General features: G+C 41.7%; 2 protein-coding genes across 3 annotated transcripts in view; one reads left to right on the top strand and one right to left on the bottom strand.

Moving 5' to 3' along the window:
• The window catches only part of hpda (4-hydroxyphenylpyruvate dioxygenase a), a 64,721-nt gene extending 52,895 nt beyond the window's left edge, over window positions 1-11,826 (bottom strand). The window contains exons 1-2 of one of the 2 annotated variants that reach the window (XM_072589508.1): window positions 11,809-11,826; window positions 8,764-8,832 (exon numbers count right to left, since the gene is read on the bottom strand). In XM_072589508.1, coding sequence (XP_072445609.1) covers window positions 8,764-8,826 — 63 coding nt within the window. In that variant the 5' untranslated portion in view covers window positions 8,827-8,832; window positions 11,809-11,826. Of the gene's footprint in view, window positions 1-8,763; window positions 8,833-9,259; window positions 9,315-11,808 lie in introns of those variants that run through there. The other variant, XM_072589507.1, reaches the window with a different exon arrangement.
• Window positions 11,827-12,349: 523 nt separating this feature from the next.
• Window positions 12,350-17,429, top strand: part of mtmr4 (myotubularin related protein 4) — a 132,251-nt gene continuing 127,171 nt past the window's right edge. Inside the window, exon 1 of the mRNA XM_072589503.1 lies at window positions 12,350-12,422. The gene's annotated coding sequence lies outside the window, so the exon portion shown is untranslated. The remainder of the gene's footprint in view (window positions 12,423-17,429) is intronic.

Here is a 17,429-nt window from a genome sequence, read left to right as displayed (position 1 = left end):
AGTAATGGCCTGGGGACTTGAATTTGAATTGCACCATGACAGATGGTGGAATTTGAATTCAATGAAAAATCTGAAATTAAGAGTCAAATAATGACCATGTTCATTGCCAATTCATTGTCAAGCTGAACATTGTCAATTGTTTGAAAAAACCATCTAATTCACGAAATGTCCTTTAGGGAAGGAAACTACCATTCTTACCTGGTCTGGCCTATATGTAATTCCAGACCCACATCAATGTGGTTGTCTCTTAACTGACTTCTGGGTAATTAGGGATGGGCAATAAAGGCTGGCCTAGCCAGTGACACCCACATCCCGTGAATGAAAAGGGATTAGAATAGTTAGATAGTCATTTTTAACTGGTGCAGACATGATGGACCGAAGAGATCTTTTTCTGTGCTATAGACCTCTATACTCTCGGACTCCTTTAAAATGTCAAGAGACTTGACACCATTGATAAGGCAGCTGATGATGGTTGGACTTCTGTCACTAGCTTAAGGAACCCCTGCAGTGAACTCCCCAGATTTAGATAAGTGATTTCCAATAACTATTATTATTTTATTTAGAGTGATAGAGTCATAGAGATGTACAACACGGAAACCGACCCTTCGGTCCAACCCGTCCATGCCGACCAGATATCCCAACCCAATCTAGTCCCACCTGCCAGCACCTGGCCCATATCCCTCCAAACCCTTCCTATTCATATACCCATCCAAATGCCTCTTAAATGTTGTAATTGTACCTGCCTCCACCACTTCCTCCAGCAGCTCATTCCATACACGTACCGCCCTCTGTGTGAAAAAGTTGCCCCTTAGGTCTCTTTTATATCTTTCCCCTCTCACCCTAAACCTATGCCCTCAAGTTCTGGACTCCCCCACTCCATGGAAAAGATTTTGTCTATTTACCCTATCCATGCCCCTCATAATTTTATAAACCTCTATAAGGTCACCCCTCAGACTCCAACGTTCCAGGGGAAACAGCCTCAGCCTATTCAGCCTCTCCCTTTAGCTCAAATCCTCCAAACCTGGCAGCATCTTTGTAAGTCTTTTCTAAACCCTTTCAAGTCCCCAAAAAGTAGAGATTCCTATTGACTCCAACAGCGCCGAAAGCTCATTAATGCCATATTCTGTGAAATGCTGCCTTGATGTGTCTAGTGCAGCCTATCTTACCTCCGCTCTCTCTAGAGATGCTACAAAAGACCTGCAGAGTATTTCTGCCTTTTTCAGTTTCACCTCCGCTTTCTAGCTGAAGATCCATAAATGCCTGATGATTTGAACACACTGACATGTCAGTGGTGAACTTGGCTGGACTGCAGAAAATAACAAAGCCTCATGGCAAGAACAAAGAACAGCTTGCAAGAACTTGGTAGTTGTCAAAACCAAAGAAGACAAATAAATAGCAGAGCTCTGGCATAAGAAAAGGAGCTTGCAAAGAAATAGAGTTTGTATATTGCATATCAATAACACCATCACCATCAGAGCTTCAAGCTGACTAAGCAACTCTCAAGCCACATGTGAGAAGCAGCATGCAGTCAAACTCTCTTCACACTGCATAAAGATTACATCTGTTAGTTCCTGGAAAATGGTCACCCAAATGGCTGTACAGTAATAAGCCACAGTAAGAGGCTACAAATGATTCAGAATCAAGCAACAAACGTTGAAAAATGCCCCACAATTTATCTACTCAACCTATCCAAAGAATATTTGTGTACTGCAATATAATGGCAGGAGAACTTCTGAAAATCTAGTGATGTTAACTCCAGTGCTGATACTTCCAGAGGTCACTGTTATGGGAGGGTGCGACAATGGATTGTATCACTGCCTCACAACGGCAGGGACCAAGATTCAGTTGCAGTCTTAGGTGATTGTTTGTGTGGACTTTGCATGTTTCCCCTGTGACTGCGTGGGCTTCCTCTGGGTGCTCCCATTTCCTCCCATCATACAAAGATGTGCAGGTTTGGTGGATTGGCCGCGCTAAATTACCCATAGCATCGAGGGATGTCCAAGCTAGGCAGGTTATCTATGGTAAATGTGGGGTTACGGAGATAGGGTGGGGGGAGTAGGTCTGGGGGGGGGTGTTCTTTGGAGGATCAGTGCAGACTTGATAGACTGAATTGTCTCTTTTTGCACTGTAAGGATTCTATGATTCTAAGTTCAAGGATCAAGACATCTGCAATATTGCAGATCTACAGTAGGATGTTAGATTTCTGCAATATTCATTGTCAGAGAGGTCTACTGAATGGCAAGCATGTAAAGGTGTTTTACCAGAGCCCTCAAGAGAGACAGAGTGGAACAAGTGGTGGTGAGTTAACTTAAGAGTAACCACACCTCAGTTGACGGGAGGGGTTGAGCACGAAATGTCTTTATGGTAACCTCAGATGGCACAGAAATTAAACTCACATTGCCTCATCCTGCCAACTGAGCTAACTAATCCCCTGGCAGGCACAATGACCATGTTGACTGCTTCAAATTGCACAAAACATAAAGGATGTGTAAAATTTGATAAACCCTGACCTTGCTTTATTAACCACCAATTATACTCTATGCTTAATCCATGCCATAACTCTTTGAATATTAAATGCACACATTCAATTTAAACTACTGTTAGTGTTTGTTCAATCACAGATTGCTGTGTACAAAATGAACTCATCGTTACAGTGAATCTTATTATATCCTTCGGTCAAGCTATAATGGATCAGAAGTTATGGCAATGTTTATTTTTACCAGAATTAGATTATTGGTTTGAATTTGTGTTTGCCATTAACAGTTGGTACATGATGGATTGTAATTTATAGAATCTATTTTTGTAAGGTGTGAAGAATATACATTTCTAATTTGTGAAAATATGGATGAACCAAATTCTATTCAGATATCAGTGAGGTTAATACAACAATGATTAACTCAAACTTTTTGATAAAAGGTATGAGTCACAGATGTTCCATGTGTGTTTCTTAGGAGTTACAAAGAATTTGAATAAAGATGGATGATAATTATAGAAAATAGATTTTGTTTTTTTTTGTCTGATGTGCCTTCAGGGGATTGTTTTAAAAGTTTGATGAAAATATTTGGCATTAAAGTCATACAGTCATACAGCTGTACAGCACAGAAACAGAGCCTTTGGTCTAAATCATCCATGCCGACTCGATATTCTAACCTAATCTAGTTCCATTTGCCAGCACCTGGCCCATATCCCTCTAAACCCTTCCTATTCATATACCTATCCAGATGTCTTTTAAATGTTGTAATTGTACCAGCCTCCACCACTTCCTCTGACGATTCATCCCATACACGCACCACCCTCTGCGTGAAAAAGTTGCCCCTTCGGTCTCTCTTATATCTTTCCTCTCTTATCGACCCCTCTGGTTCTGGACTCCCCCAAAACCCAGGAAAAAACCTTGTCTATCTATTCTATCCATGCCCCTGATGTTTTTATAAACCTCTATAAAGTCACCCCTCAGCCTCCGACTCTCCCAGGGAAACAGCCTCAGCCTATTCAGCCTCTCCCTTTAGCTCAAATCGTCCAACCCTGGCAAGATCTTTGAAAATCTTTTCTGAACCCTTTCAAGTTTCACAACATCTTTCCAATAGAAAGGAGACTAGAATTGTACACAATATTCCAACAGTGGCCTAACCAATGTCCTGTACAGCCACAACATGACCTCCCAACTCCTGTACTCAATACTCTGACCAATAAAGGAAAGCATACGAAAGGCCTTCTTCACTATCCTATCTACCTGCAACTTTACTTTCAAGGAAGTATTCTGGATTACTGCTTCTGATTTACCTAATGCACAAAAACTTGGAGAACATTTGTGGAGCAATTGAAAAAGTGCCCAGATATCTGTTTATATATACAAACATGAAGTAGGAGCATGAGTAGATTATTCTTTCCTTCAAAGCTGCTCTATCACTCAATAAGATCATGGCTGATCTGATTTCTTCACATTCCACAAAACCTTTCTGCTTCTTTCTTAGTTATATTCAAAGACTCTACTGAATTTTCAAGAGATAGATCTAAGGAATCTCGGATCTCTGTGAAGAAAAAAATCTCATCTGTGCCTGAAATGGACAACACATTACATTCAAACATTCTTCTAGATTCTCCCACAAGGGGGAGCTCCCTTTTGAATATCCACCCTGTCAAGCTCTGAGCATCTTATATGTTTCAATCAAGTCACCTCTTACTTTTATAAACTCCAATGGATATAAGCCTGGGTTCCAATCTTTCCTCATCCCGCCCATTTCATGTAGAAGTCTAGGAACATTCTTCGAACTGCTTTCTGCTGTTTAAGATAATGTTTCTTAAAGAGTTAATGTTGAAGTCAACCCAAACTGGTGATGTCAGACCGGGTGGAGAATCAGGCGTGACGTCCTGATGGATACACATGTATCATCTCTGGTTCCTGATGGTCTTAAGTAATGACTTCTAACCAGCCAATGTCACTTGTACATATTGCTACCTTATTATATAAGGCAGTATCTCATAAGACTTACCAGTTGTCTATTCTCTACCTATAATAATTAGACAGGCCTGTACACTCCGAATAGAAAGGAGGATTGGTGGCAGCACTTTGCATCCTAGGCCCAGCATGACATGTTCATACTGGACACCATTGCTGAAATACCTCAAGGTACCAACAGTGGAGAGAATCCATTTGGCGCAGGAATGCTAGCTCTCTGAAGCCAAGTGAGTGTACCACTTTAAATACATTACTGCTTTTGAAAAATACTGTCAGTCAGCAATTGAAATGCATGAACCAACAAACATGTCGGCAACAATTGTGCGAGCAGCAGAAATGCTAAAGCAGCAGTCCAGAAGGAAATATTCACCTCAAAGCTGACAAGCAACACAGGAAAATCAGCATGGACTAGAAAGAGAGTAAAAACTAGCCACAGTGGAAAGTTGAAGATTCCTTAATCAAAAAATGCTCTGCTGGAGGGGTTGGGAGCTCTGGGAGTAAAAGGGGGAAGGCAAGGGGGAGTCGATTTAAAATAACAACTCAGAGGACCAGGGAGTACTCATTCTTCAAACGTGAGAACAAGTACTTACCTGGAAAACAAGCATTGCCTTAGATAGAAAAGGGGACAACAGTTTTGTTTAGTTTATACCAAGGGTACAATATTGGAAATGTAGCACAGTTCATTTATGGAGTCTAAAGACAGAAGAAGGAGAAAATGGAAGATAGAAGAATCTTCAGACTTTTATTAGGTCAAAGTTAAAAATCACACAACACCAGGTTATAGTCCAACAGTTTTGATTGGAAGCACTAGTTTTTGGAGCGCTGCTTCTTCATCAGGTGGTTGTGGAGAATAAGATTATAAGATGCAGAATTTACAGCAAAAGTTTACAGTGTGACGTAACTGAAATTATACATTGAAAAATACCTTGATTGTTTGTTAAGTCTCTCATCTGTTAGAATGACCATGTTAGTTTCACTTCTTTCCTATGTACATTTTCAAGTGAACTTTAACAATTGGTGTCAGCACCCCTCTGTGCCATAACGTTTGGACTGATTCTAATCTAAAAAATGAATTAATAGAATCTTTCATGAATTCATGCAGTTTTTGAGCAAAGTACAATGTAACTGTGCAAGTACAAATTCACCCCACAAATGTATATATGTATGTGTGCATCTGTCTGTGTATAGGAGTGCCTGTGTGTGTGTGTGTGTGTGTGTGTGTAGTGCAATGGGGTCACCTGTAGTGTGACATGAACCCAAGGTCCCAGTTGAGGCCATCCCCATGGGTACCAAACTTGGCTATCAGTCTCTGCTCGGCTACAGTTCGCTGCTGCCTGTCCCGAAGTCCGCCTTGGAGGATGGTCATCCGAAAGTCTGAGGGTCGAATGTCCCAGACCGCTGAAGCATTCTCCGACTGGGAGGGAACACTCCTGTCTGTTGATTGTTGTGTGGAGCCCATTCATCCGTCTCCATAGCCTCTGCTCAGTTTCCCCAATGTACCACGCCTCAGGGCATCCTTGCGTGCAGCGTATGAGATAGACAACATTGGCTGAGTCACACGAGCACCTGCCACGTACATGGCAGGAGGTGGCCCCACGCATAGTGGTGGTATCCATATCCACACTCTAAATCATCTTGCAATGTCTACCGTGACAGGGATGTATGGAGTTGTCCTGAAAGCCAGGCAGTTTGCTACAAACAATGATTTGTTTGAGGTTTGGGGTTGTTTAAAGGCAAGCAGTGGAGGTTTGGGGAAGGTCTTGGCCAGGTGCTCATCCTCTTTGCAGGCTGCGAAGAACAAGGTGTAGTTTTTCAGCTCCTGGGAAATACTGAACAACGAAGGATACCCTGTCGGTTGCAGCACGTGTCTGTCTCCTGAGGCGGTCATTGCGGTTCCTTGCTGTGACACGTCAGAACTGGCGGTCGATGAGTTGCGCATCATACCCCGTTCTTAGACCTAGACACACACACTCTCTCTCTTTCACACAGACACTCACAATCCCACCCTCCACGCACATGCATATATACATATATACGTTTGTGGGGTGAATTTGTACTTGCACAGTTACATTGTATTTTGCTCAAAAACTGCATGAATCCATGTAAGATTCTGTTAATTCATTTTTTAGATTAAAATCAGTCTAAACATTATGGCACAGACAGCAGCACACCGAGGCGTGCTAATACCCAATACATTGTCTGGGCTGACACCAATTGTTAAAGTTCACTTGAAAATGTACCTTTTAAAAAAGAGTTTTGCAATTTACATAGGAAAAAAGTGAAACTAACATGGTCATTCTAACAGATGAGAGACTTAACAAACAATCGAAGTATTTTTCGATGTATAATTTCAGTTACATCACACTGTAAACTTGTTGCTATAAATTCTGTGTCTTACAATCTTGTACTCCACAACCACCTGATGAAGGAGCAGTGCTCTGAAAGCGAGTGCTTCCAAATAAACCTGTTGGACTATAACCTGGTGTTGTGTGATTTTTAACTTTGTTCACCCCAGTCCAACACCAATGGCATCTCCATATCTTTATTAGGTCAGGCCCCTTATACTTTAAACTGAATATTTGGTAGAAAGATTTATTAAGGCTATATAAATACAAGGGGGTGTGCATTGATGTTGAGCCATGAAATGGGGGAAAAATATCCCTTCGCCTGTGAAGAAGCCAGGGACTTCAATCTTCACTGCAAAATGTGGGAAAACTTCCAGAAAGCAAGAGCCCGCCAGTTTGATTGTTTCAAAAAGCAGGAAAATTTCAGGAAGCAGTAGAGATAGAGTATAAGTATTTAATATTATTTTGAATTTGGAAGAAGTAATGTTTAGAACCCTCACTAATTTTTAATTGTTTTAATTTTTATTCTTTTAATAATATTGGTTTGGACTTGGAGATGACTTTTCGTTATTTATATAAATGATTTGGATGTGAGCATAAGAGGGATAGTTAGTAAGTTTGCAGACGACACCAAAATTGGAGGTGTAGTGGACAACGAAGAAGGTTACCTCAAATTACAACAGGATCTTAATCAAATGAGCCAATGAGCTGAGAAGTGGCAGTTGGAGTTTAATTCAGATAAATTCGAGGTGCTGCATTTTGGGAATGCAAATCTTAGCAGGACTTATACACTTAATGGTAAGGCCCTAGGGAGTGTTGCTGAACAAAGAAACCTTGGAGTGCAGGTGCATAGCTCCTTGAAAGAGGAGTCGCAGACAGAAAGGATAGTGAAGAGGCATTTGGTATGCTTGCTTTTATTGGTAAGAGTATTGAGTACAGGAGTTGGGAGGTCATATTGCGGATGTACAGGACATTGGTTTGGCCACTGTTGGAATATTGCGTGCAGTTCTGGTCTCCTTCCTATCGGAAAGAAGTTGTGAAACTTGAGAGGGTTCAGAAAAGATTTATAAGGATGTTGCCAGGGTTGGAGGATTTGAGCTACAGGGAGCGGCTGAACAGGCTGGGGCTGTTTTCCCTGGAGCGTTGGAGGCTGAGGGGTGACCTTTTAGAAGTTTAGAAAATTATGAGGGGCATGGATAGGTTAAATAGACAAAGTCTTTTCCCTGTGGTGGGGAAGTCCACAACTAGACAGCATAGGTTTAGGGTGAGAGGGGAAAGATAGAAAAGAGACCTAAGGGACAAATTTTTCACGCAGAGTGTGGTACGTGTATGGAATGAGCTGTCAGAGGATGCGGTGAAGGCTGGCACAATTGCAACACTTAAAAGGCATTTGGATGTGTATACGAATAGGAAGGGTTTGGAGGGACATAGGCCGTGTGCTGGCAGATGGGACTAGATGGGTTGGGATATCTGGGCGGCATGGACAGTTGTACATCTCTATATCTCTATGACTCTATGTGAACTTTTGGATAGCTGTGGTAAAAAGAAAAGAACAGACCAAAACAAGCTTTTGTTTGTTTGTAAGACCAGGTCTGGAGGCAAATTGCAGGCTGAGTCCTGATCAAAAAGGCTCCTACAGACCCAGTGACCTGGAAACAGCATTGTGTTTAAACGGATAGCAGATGTTGACTATTAAGAAGGACGGTATCTGGGCATTGGTTCCAGCAAGTCTGGAAGAAATTGTATATTCAAGCAGAAGGCAGGTGGCAATTGAGGCCTTGGTAAAAGATGGTGGGTCTCTCAGGGCAGGACCATAGTTGAAGTTAGTTTTTTTGATCTATGTTTTCAGTGGAGATTGGCTTGGCTCCTGATGACAGAGCAGGAAGATTTGAAAGCTGCTTGACTAATCTCCCACACCTGCTTTTGGAAGCCCAAAATTTGAAAACGGAGTTAGAAGTTTACCTGAATGAACTGAGAAGGTGACCCTGAATGGTGGGTCCAGAAATCCATCCAAGGAGTCCACATCTCTGCCTGTAAAACAATGTTGTGAAAGCCATTAAAGTAACCTGACCAGTTAATTAATTTTATTTATATTTTTACATTATGTGTCTGGCTGAATGGGGACTGAAATAAATGTTTTCAGGTTAAAGCATAGACATTAATCAGATAACCTTGTTCAATTTTTCTTTGCTGAAATTATATGTATTTAATAAATTGTTAAATCTATTGCTTGAGTTACAAAACCAGTACCTGGCATTAATTATTCATAAAGTCTGGGACTGGTTATTAAAAGTCTGAACAGAAACTATTGGAGTAACTTTTGGAGGTCTTCGCTTTAATTTTACTGTGTTGCAAATACAGAAAGATTGATTTTTCTCGGTTGTCTGTCTCTATGTCATAACAGTAACATAATGCAATTTTACTATCTAACATTTTATTGGAAAAAAGTTGTGTGCACTTGCCATGATACTGGATTTTCAAACTTGCAAAGGGAATACTGCAGCATTGTGATATTACAGATGTATTCCAACTTTAAGACAACAGAAATAAAACAGCATTGATTTGATGCAAGAAAATAAGCTTAAAACCAACAGATTACAAACAAATTTAACATTAAGAAGAAATTGAAGAAGATATGAAACTTCCAAAAAGATTTCATGTCAGAAATGGGCTAAACAGAATAGGATTGGATACCTTGAAGAAAACAATTCTTGAGCTATAGAATTGCTTAAAAATACTGAAGCTAAACAAATTCACAAGTTATTAGTTGCAGTAGGTTCTATAATGGACAAGTAACAAAACTTCTTAGGGATGGACCCCCAACTGTGGTTAACTAGAAGTGTTAAAGATAGTACAGTCGATTCGGATATAACACAATAGTTCCCTTCTCATGCAATCTCACATTATAAGAAAATCGTGGAATAGCTGTGCCATTTAAACTAGTGTGACTAGAATTGCGTTATAGACAATACATGTAAGGTACGTTTGCTTTCTACAAATAATGGGTCTAAATTATTCAATCGCATTAAAGCTGATTTGCACTGAAGCAACTTGTGCTATAGCAAAACTAAGTGTATCTAATAAAGAGGAAAATCATATAACTGTGCAAACATTGGTGGCAGGTAAGAAGATTGGGCAGAATATAAACAAACTGACCAAAATATTAATGCAGACGGGGGAGGGTAAACAGAATTAGATTATAAGAGAAAGCTATCTATAAATATAAAAACATTTAGTAAGATTTCCTGTAGATATTTTTAAAATAGTTAACAAAGAGGCCTAAGACAGTGAATCTAGAAAATAAGGCATTAGCAGTTGAATTGATCAATATTTTACACAAATCACTACAGAAGATACAAGTGACATCCCATTTGCAGCTATAAAACAAATAGAAGGAAAAAAAAATCACAATAATTGGAGAAGTGAGACTGTGTAAATTGTTGAAGCTCAGGCTGACAGTGACTGGGTCCTGACAGACTCCATCCTCGGTTCTTAAAAATAATGTCTAGTTAGATAATTAATGCCAGACTTTTCCCAATTAATTTAACCTATCTATAATCACTGAATCCTATTATAATGTACTTGTACCAGGTAAGCATGGTGGCACAGTGGTTAGCACTGCTGCCTCAGAGCACCAGAGACCCGGGTTCAATTCCCACCTCAGGTGACTCTCTGTGTGAAGTTTGCACATTCTCCCCGTGTCTTCGTGGGTTTCCTCTGGATGCTCAGGTTTCCTCCCACAATCCAAAAATGTGCAGGTTAGGTGAATTGGCCATGCTAAATTGCCCATAGTGTTAGATGAAGGGTAAATGTAGGGGAATGGGTCTGGGTGGGTTGCGGGTTGGTGTGGACTTGTTGGGCTGAAGGGCCTGTTTCCACACTGTAAGTAATCTAATCTAAAAAAAAGTCTATCCCATACACCGGTTGGGTCCAAAACATGCAGTTCTAAGAAACTATTCTAAAAACACTTTGGGCTAGCTTTTCCAAAAGGGATAATTACAGTCAGATTGCCCCTACATTTTTATGTTTAGATCTCAGAATTTGTGATTGGTGATTCTGATCACGGCTTCTTCAGAAATGCGGAGGGTATTTAAACTTTTCAGCTTGCTTGCAGTGTTTGGTAGTCAGGGGAAGTCAAACCACATGCCCCTTTACACTTCAGTAGTTACTGTATTCTAAGATTTTAATGTCCAGAAGCACAAACAGGAAATTTGACAGCTCCTGTGACAGGGCAAATGTGATGTTATAATGTCCAGTGGGTTGGGTACCAAGGTGCCAAGTCATAAGATGCTAAGGGTATCAGGTCAATGATGGCATGCTTAGTGTAGGTTGTGTTGGGCAGGAGTTGACGACTCTGATTGGTGGGGGGGTTTTGTTATTGGATCCTGGGAGAGAGCTGGATGTCAGGTTCTGGATAGAGGGATAGTATCAGGTCCGAGGGATGAGGGTGGGTTAAGTTTCATCCCCAGAGAAAGGGGAATATCGATCCCTGGAAGGAATTGAGGGGAGGTGTATTGGGGCTGTATGTGTTGGGTAACTTAGTTAAAATTCACACAACACCAGGTTATAGTCCAGCAGGTTTATTTGGAAGCACTAGACTTTCGGAGCACTGCTCCTTCATCAGGTAGTTCCTTTGGTAACTTAGTTTGTCAATTTAATAGTTATTGAGAAAAAAATACTAATTTTATAAAACGCTAGGCTTTTAACTGTCTAGTTTTTCCAGACGAATCATTAAATGGAAACCTCCACAATCTGATTTAAATAGATCGTTCACTGGGAGTCACTTGGAGGGGAATTACCCATTGGATTCTGCAATTTCCCAGGAAATTCCCTGAGAATCTGCTGCTTCAGGGCTTCTGCAAGGTCCTGATGCACAACTCCTTTTTATGCTGTACCTCAGAACAACATATTATAGAGGCAAAATATAAATCTCTCACTCTCTTTGTTCATATATTCAGTTTTTCTTATGTTACTGATGTTTAGACTTATTCCTTGAGATTTATTTACCTGAGCACATGAACTGGAAGACAGTTTTCTGTGTCATCAGTGAAGGTAGCTGAAAAGGGCAAAGCTTAACCTTCATTTCCACAGAAGGTGGGGGGGGGGGGGGGGGCGGGGGAGAGGAGAAAAAGAGGGAAGAGAGTTGAGAGGCAAGAAAGAGAGAGAAGAGTGCCGGGGAAGAGTAATGCTGTGAACGAAATACTGTGTTAGAAAGGATCAAGATGCTGCATGCTGAATGGGCAACCACTGAACCGCCACCAGGTGGAGCACCCAACATGTTTGATTGGTTGCTGCTTGCCGCGCTGTGCATTTTGATTGGACACAAGTTAAAACACATCATCCTCAATTATCCAAGGGATGGCGACAGAACGGGAAAGAGGCGTTTCTGATTGGTTACCGTGAGCTGCTTCCAACTCATTGGTCAGAGGGTCCCGGCGGCTCCTGGTTGGTTTGGGACGATCTCTGATTCGTTAGATTTCCGAGGAAGGTGTGTTCACCTCCCTCCGATTGGCTGGCGTGCCTCCTGCTTCAGATCCTGGTGCTGATTGGTAGGTTCGCGCTGGTCGCCATGTTATGTTGCTGAGGGGAACGGAGTGGGCCCTGAGGGGAAGGCGGAAGCTGTAAGTACCAGAGCAATAGGAACGATGTAGACCAGTACTGAGGGAGGGAGGGAAGGTAGGTTAGGTTGGAAAAGGAGAATAACAAAATAATAATAACGCGGCCTATTAAGGGGAGGGGCATGATGGCCGAGCGGAGGGAGAGGTTGATGGGAAATGTAATACAGAAGGTTTCCTGAGGGGTGGAGGTAGTGGGAGGCGGTGAGGGTAATATGGGAGGGAAAGAGTGGAGGGGTATCAGATTGTTAGAGTACTCTCTGAAAAAAAAGGGGGGAAGGGGTGAGGGGAGAAGATGTGAGGTAGAGCGTGGGTGGGCTGTAGGGCGAGTGCAAGATAGTGGAGAACAGGAGTGGGATGATGTGGAGTGAGAAGGGGGAGGGTTGGGGAGGATGGTTGAAGGGGGGGAGGTTGCATGGGAAAGGTTATACAGAAAATTTGGTGGGTGGGGGCAGTAGGAGGTAGTGAGAGTCATGTGGGGTGGAGGGAATATGGCAATTTTTGTGTTCTCACGAGTATTTAGATTTGGTGCACAAATATACATAGTACTATCAGTCTGAATATAATTCAGTGCAATATTTGTGGAAGTTTGACCCTGTGTTTATGATAACCAAATGATGATTATTTGCCAAAGCTATGACTGCATGTTACTTGGGGTGAAGGAGTTTCTTTGCAACCTGTGCTTCCAAATGCCTCGACGCCTTTGTTTTGAGATCGAAACAACACTGGGGAGTTCATGTAGCTTTAGTAATGGTGAATCGATCATGTCGTTCAGGAGACTTTGTTGTGCTGCTGCCCTAATCCAAGCAAATGAAGGATATTCAGTTTGATTTGCGATTCACACTTATTGTAGGTGATCAGGGGTTTTGAAAGATGGGAAGGAATCATCATTCCAGAATACTATTAGTATCTAATCTCGACTTTACAAGATGTGGAAGATCTGATTGATTGTTGAGTTGGATTACTGTCTTTGGAAATGAGAAGGCTAAGAGAAGATTTGAAGAGTTTTTCAAAATCATGAAGGGTCTGGATTGAGGAAAACTGTTCCTGTTCATAAAATGATCAAAAGTAAGAGGACACAGGTTTAAAGCTATATTTAAGAGAAGCACATGCTGTGACATGGGCAATAAATATGGCAGATGTGGGGACTGCAGATGTTGGAGAGTAGAGACAAGATTAGAATGGTGCTGGAAAAGCATAGCAGGTCAGGCACAATCCAAGGAGCAGGAAAATCGACTTTTCGGGCAAAAGCCCTTCAGGGCAATAAATATGTTCATCAAGTCGAGTGATTTGGATCAGGCATGTACTGCTTGGAAGTCTCGTAGGTATGATGTAACTTCAGGGCAGATGGGATTTAAACCCAGCCATTCTGGCCTAGAGGTAATGATGTACAACAAGACCTCTATTGGAAGTGTGGTTGAGGTATTCAAAGTGGCATTAGACGATTATTTAAATAGAAATTGGAAGGAGTAGGAGAATGCCACTGAACTATGCTCAGACGGTGCAGAGACAATGGTCTCCTGTACCATTGTATCTCTGACTTTTTTTTGTGAAATACTTAAAGCCATTTTTGAGTCCAATCTCAAATGCTTCACGTTTCTACAACACCTTGTCTGCAAGACCTTTGGCTTAATTACCAGGATATTATAAATAGAGCTGAGCACTATGCGCAGTTCCACTTCTGATTTTGTTGCAATAGGAAGGTTGTTGACGAAGCTCAGAAGGTGGTTGGACCCTGGACGCTGCCTTATTTGGAAACTGGGATATAATCAGGATGTGAGAGTGTTAATCTGCATTGAACTTCAATGGATGTTGCACAAAGCCAGTGTTTTATGTACATCATTCGGTATACTTTGATAATAAATCAATATAACTGCAGCATGCAATGTATATTTTGCCTAGTAATTAAGATTGCAAAATCTGGCAGTCAATAAATTATTAAAATATTTTGGACCATATGACAATGCTTGATCTCCCTTTTGTTATTAAAAGTTTCTCTTGTTTAATGCAACAGTTTTTGTATTTAAATTAATTGTACAATGAAATGTGCTTCAGTTTTTTTTAATGTAAAACAAGTCGATTGTACTAAGCAATGATCCTGTCGAAATGTGGATATATCTTCAGCGAGAAAATGACTTGTGTTGTTGAGTATTTTGTTTTCATTGTTGTCATTGCTGAAAATCTAGCTTTGCAACATTGTAATATTTGAAATGTGTACTTTGTGCTGCAGAAGGAACAGTGGTGTATTTATTCAGGCTTTACAATCAAGAGTCGAGTGTGTGGTGCTGGAAAAACACAGCCGGTCAGGTAGCATCCAAAAAGCAGGAGAATCGACATTTCGGGCATAAGCCATTCAGGAAGGAGGCTTTGGGGGTGGGGCGGATGCTGAGAGATAAATGGGAGGGGCTGGGGGGGTAGGTAGCTGAGAATGCAGTGGCCTCTTGACCTCCTCCATTCGCTCCACCCTCCTACCTATCACCTTCATCTACCCATCACAATCTCAGCTACTCTTTTTTCCCCCCCCCCCCCCCCCAAAATTTATCTCTCAGCAACTCCCGGCCCACAAGCTTCTTCCTGATGAAGGGCTTATGCCTGAAATGTTGATTCTCCTGCTACTTGGATGCTGTCTGATCTGTTGCGCTTTTCCAGCACCCCACACTTGACTGCAGATGCTGGAGATCAAAGTTCTCACTTCCTCCAAACTGTAACATCAAAATGTCTCTTGTGACATTTCGCCAAACTTGGATTTGAGAGAGATGTTATGAACACTTGAGTAGCTTTGAGACTGACTTAGCAGTTTGAGGCATCATGAGCAAATTGCTCCACCATAAGTTCTGTTAGCTTTGTTCACATCCCATGAATCAATGATCAGAAATAAAAATATTTCAACCTTCACTTCAAAGGTGCTGCCTCAACCTCTCAAGTGGGGGAAACCCATAATCTGTCCATATGGAGGTAATAAAGCATCAGATACTTAGAATTTTTTTCTTAGAATTCCTACAGTGTGGAAATAGGCCCTTCGGCCCAACAAGTCCACACCAACCCTCTGAAGAATATCCCACCCAAACCTATTGCCCATTACTCTACATTTACCCTTGACTAATGCACCTCACCTTACATCCCTGAGCACTATAGTGTAGGCAGTTTAGCATATCTTTGGATTGTGGAAGGAAACCCCGCAGACACGGGAAGAATGTCTGTGCAGAGTTTGCACAGTCACACAAGGCTGGAAACGAACCTGGGACCCTGGCGCTGTGAGGAAGCAGTGCTAACCACTGAGCCACCGTGCCACCCTCAAATGCATGTCCAACTAGTTTAGAATAAATGATTCTTCTATTGCCTGTGGGTAATGACTGATTTGGGTCTCTGTGTGTTATCTGACCTATTTGTTTTCTGCCCATTCTGATACTATCTAGAAGTCACAGCCTTGTTGCTTCTACGCAAGATATTTTTGAAAAATTGGTAGGTCTATTTCCGCTGCTATCAGTCTCCAGTCGTCTTGAGACTAGGCGCTGATTCTAATAATGCTTCTAACTTCTCAGATGTCATGCTGATGGTGCTGGGAAATGGGTGTGACCAAGTTTTTAAAGTATGATTTCAGTTGACACATTGGACCCTGAGCAATCTAATAAATATTGAGGAGGGTGCAGTTGTGAATCCTTGCAAAAGTGTATCCACGATGGGGCAGTAATGGCTGATAATAGCCATTGCCAGGTTGCTATTTAATTTAAAATTACATTCTGTATACGACAGAACATTTGCAATTAAAAAAAATGCACAGGAACAATGTCCCACTTGTGTACTCTCCATGGCAATGCTTTGGCTGGTGTCAATGGGCAGTGTACCAGGGAGCCATTATCCCTGTGCGTATGTTTTAGTTTGCAGGTATAGTCACATATGTACATTATGGAAACAGACCCTTCAGTTCCATTCATCCATGCCATGCAAATATCCTAACCTACTCTAGTCCTGTTTGCCAGCACCCGGCTAATATACCTGTAAACACTTCCTGTTCATATACCCATCAAGATGCTCCTTAAATGTTGTAATTGTACTGGCCTCCACCACTCCCTCTGGCTGCTCATTCCATAAGCATGCCACCCTCTGTGAAAAGGTTGCACCTTATGTCCCTTTTAAATTTTTTTCCCCCTCTTTCCCTAAACCTATGCCGTCTCATCCTGGACTCCCCCACTACTGGGAAAAGGCGTTGCCTATTTGCCCTATCCGTACCCATCATGATTTTATAAACCCCTATAAGGTCACCCCTGAGCCTCTGACGCTCCAGGGAAAACAGATTCATCCTATTCAGCCTCTCCCTATAGCTCAAATCCTCTAATAGTGGCAACATCCATTTTTCTGAACCCTTTCAAGTTTCACAACATCCTTCAGATAGGCAATTCTGGCCTCCCTCCTATCTTCCAATATTAAGAAGTGTCCTAACCAATGTCATGTACAGCTGCAACATGACCTCCAAATTCCTATATTCAATGCTCTGACCAATAAAAGAAAGCATACTGAATGTCGCCTTTACTATCCTGTCTATCTGTGACTCCACTTTCAAGGAACAATGAACCTGCTCTCTAAGGTCTCTTTGTTCAGCAACACTCCCCAGGACCTTACCATTAAGTGTATAGTCCCTGCTGAGTTTGGCCTTTCCAAAATGCAACACCCCACATTTATCCAAATTAAACTCCATCTGCCACTTCTCTGCCTACTGGCTCATCTGATCAAGATCCCGTTGTACTTTAAGGTAATCATCTTCACTGTTCACTACATCTCCAATTTTGGTGTCATCTGCCAACTTAATAAGCATACCTCCTATGTTCCCATCCAAATCATTTACATAAATGACGAAAAGTGGTGGACCCAGCACCGATCCTCGTGGTACACCCCTGGTCACAGGCATCCAATCTGAAAAGCCACCCTCCACTACTACCCTTTTCAATTTTTATCTAAATAGTTAGTTTTCCCTGTATTCCATGAGATCTAACCTCGCTAACCAGCCTACCATGA

Source organism: Chiloscyllium punctatum, chromosome 19 (assembly GCF_047496795.1).
Source record: "Chiloscyllium punctatum isolate Juve2018m chromosome 19, sChiPun1.3, whole genome shotgun sequence".
NCBI lineage: Eukaryota > Metazoa > Chordata > Chondrichthyes > Orectolobiformes > Hemiscylliidae > Chiloscyllium > Chiloscyllium punctatum.
Note: the sequence above shows the minus strand (reverse complement) of the source record. Positions and strands in the feature narration are given on the sequence as shown.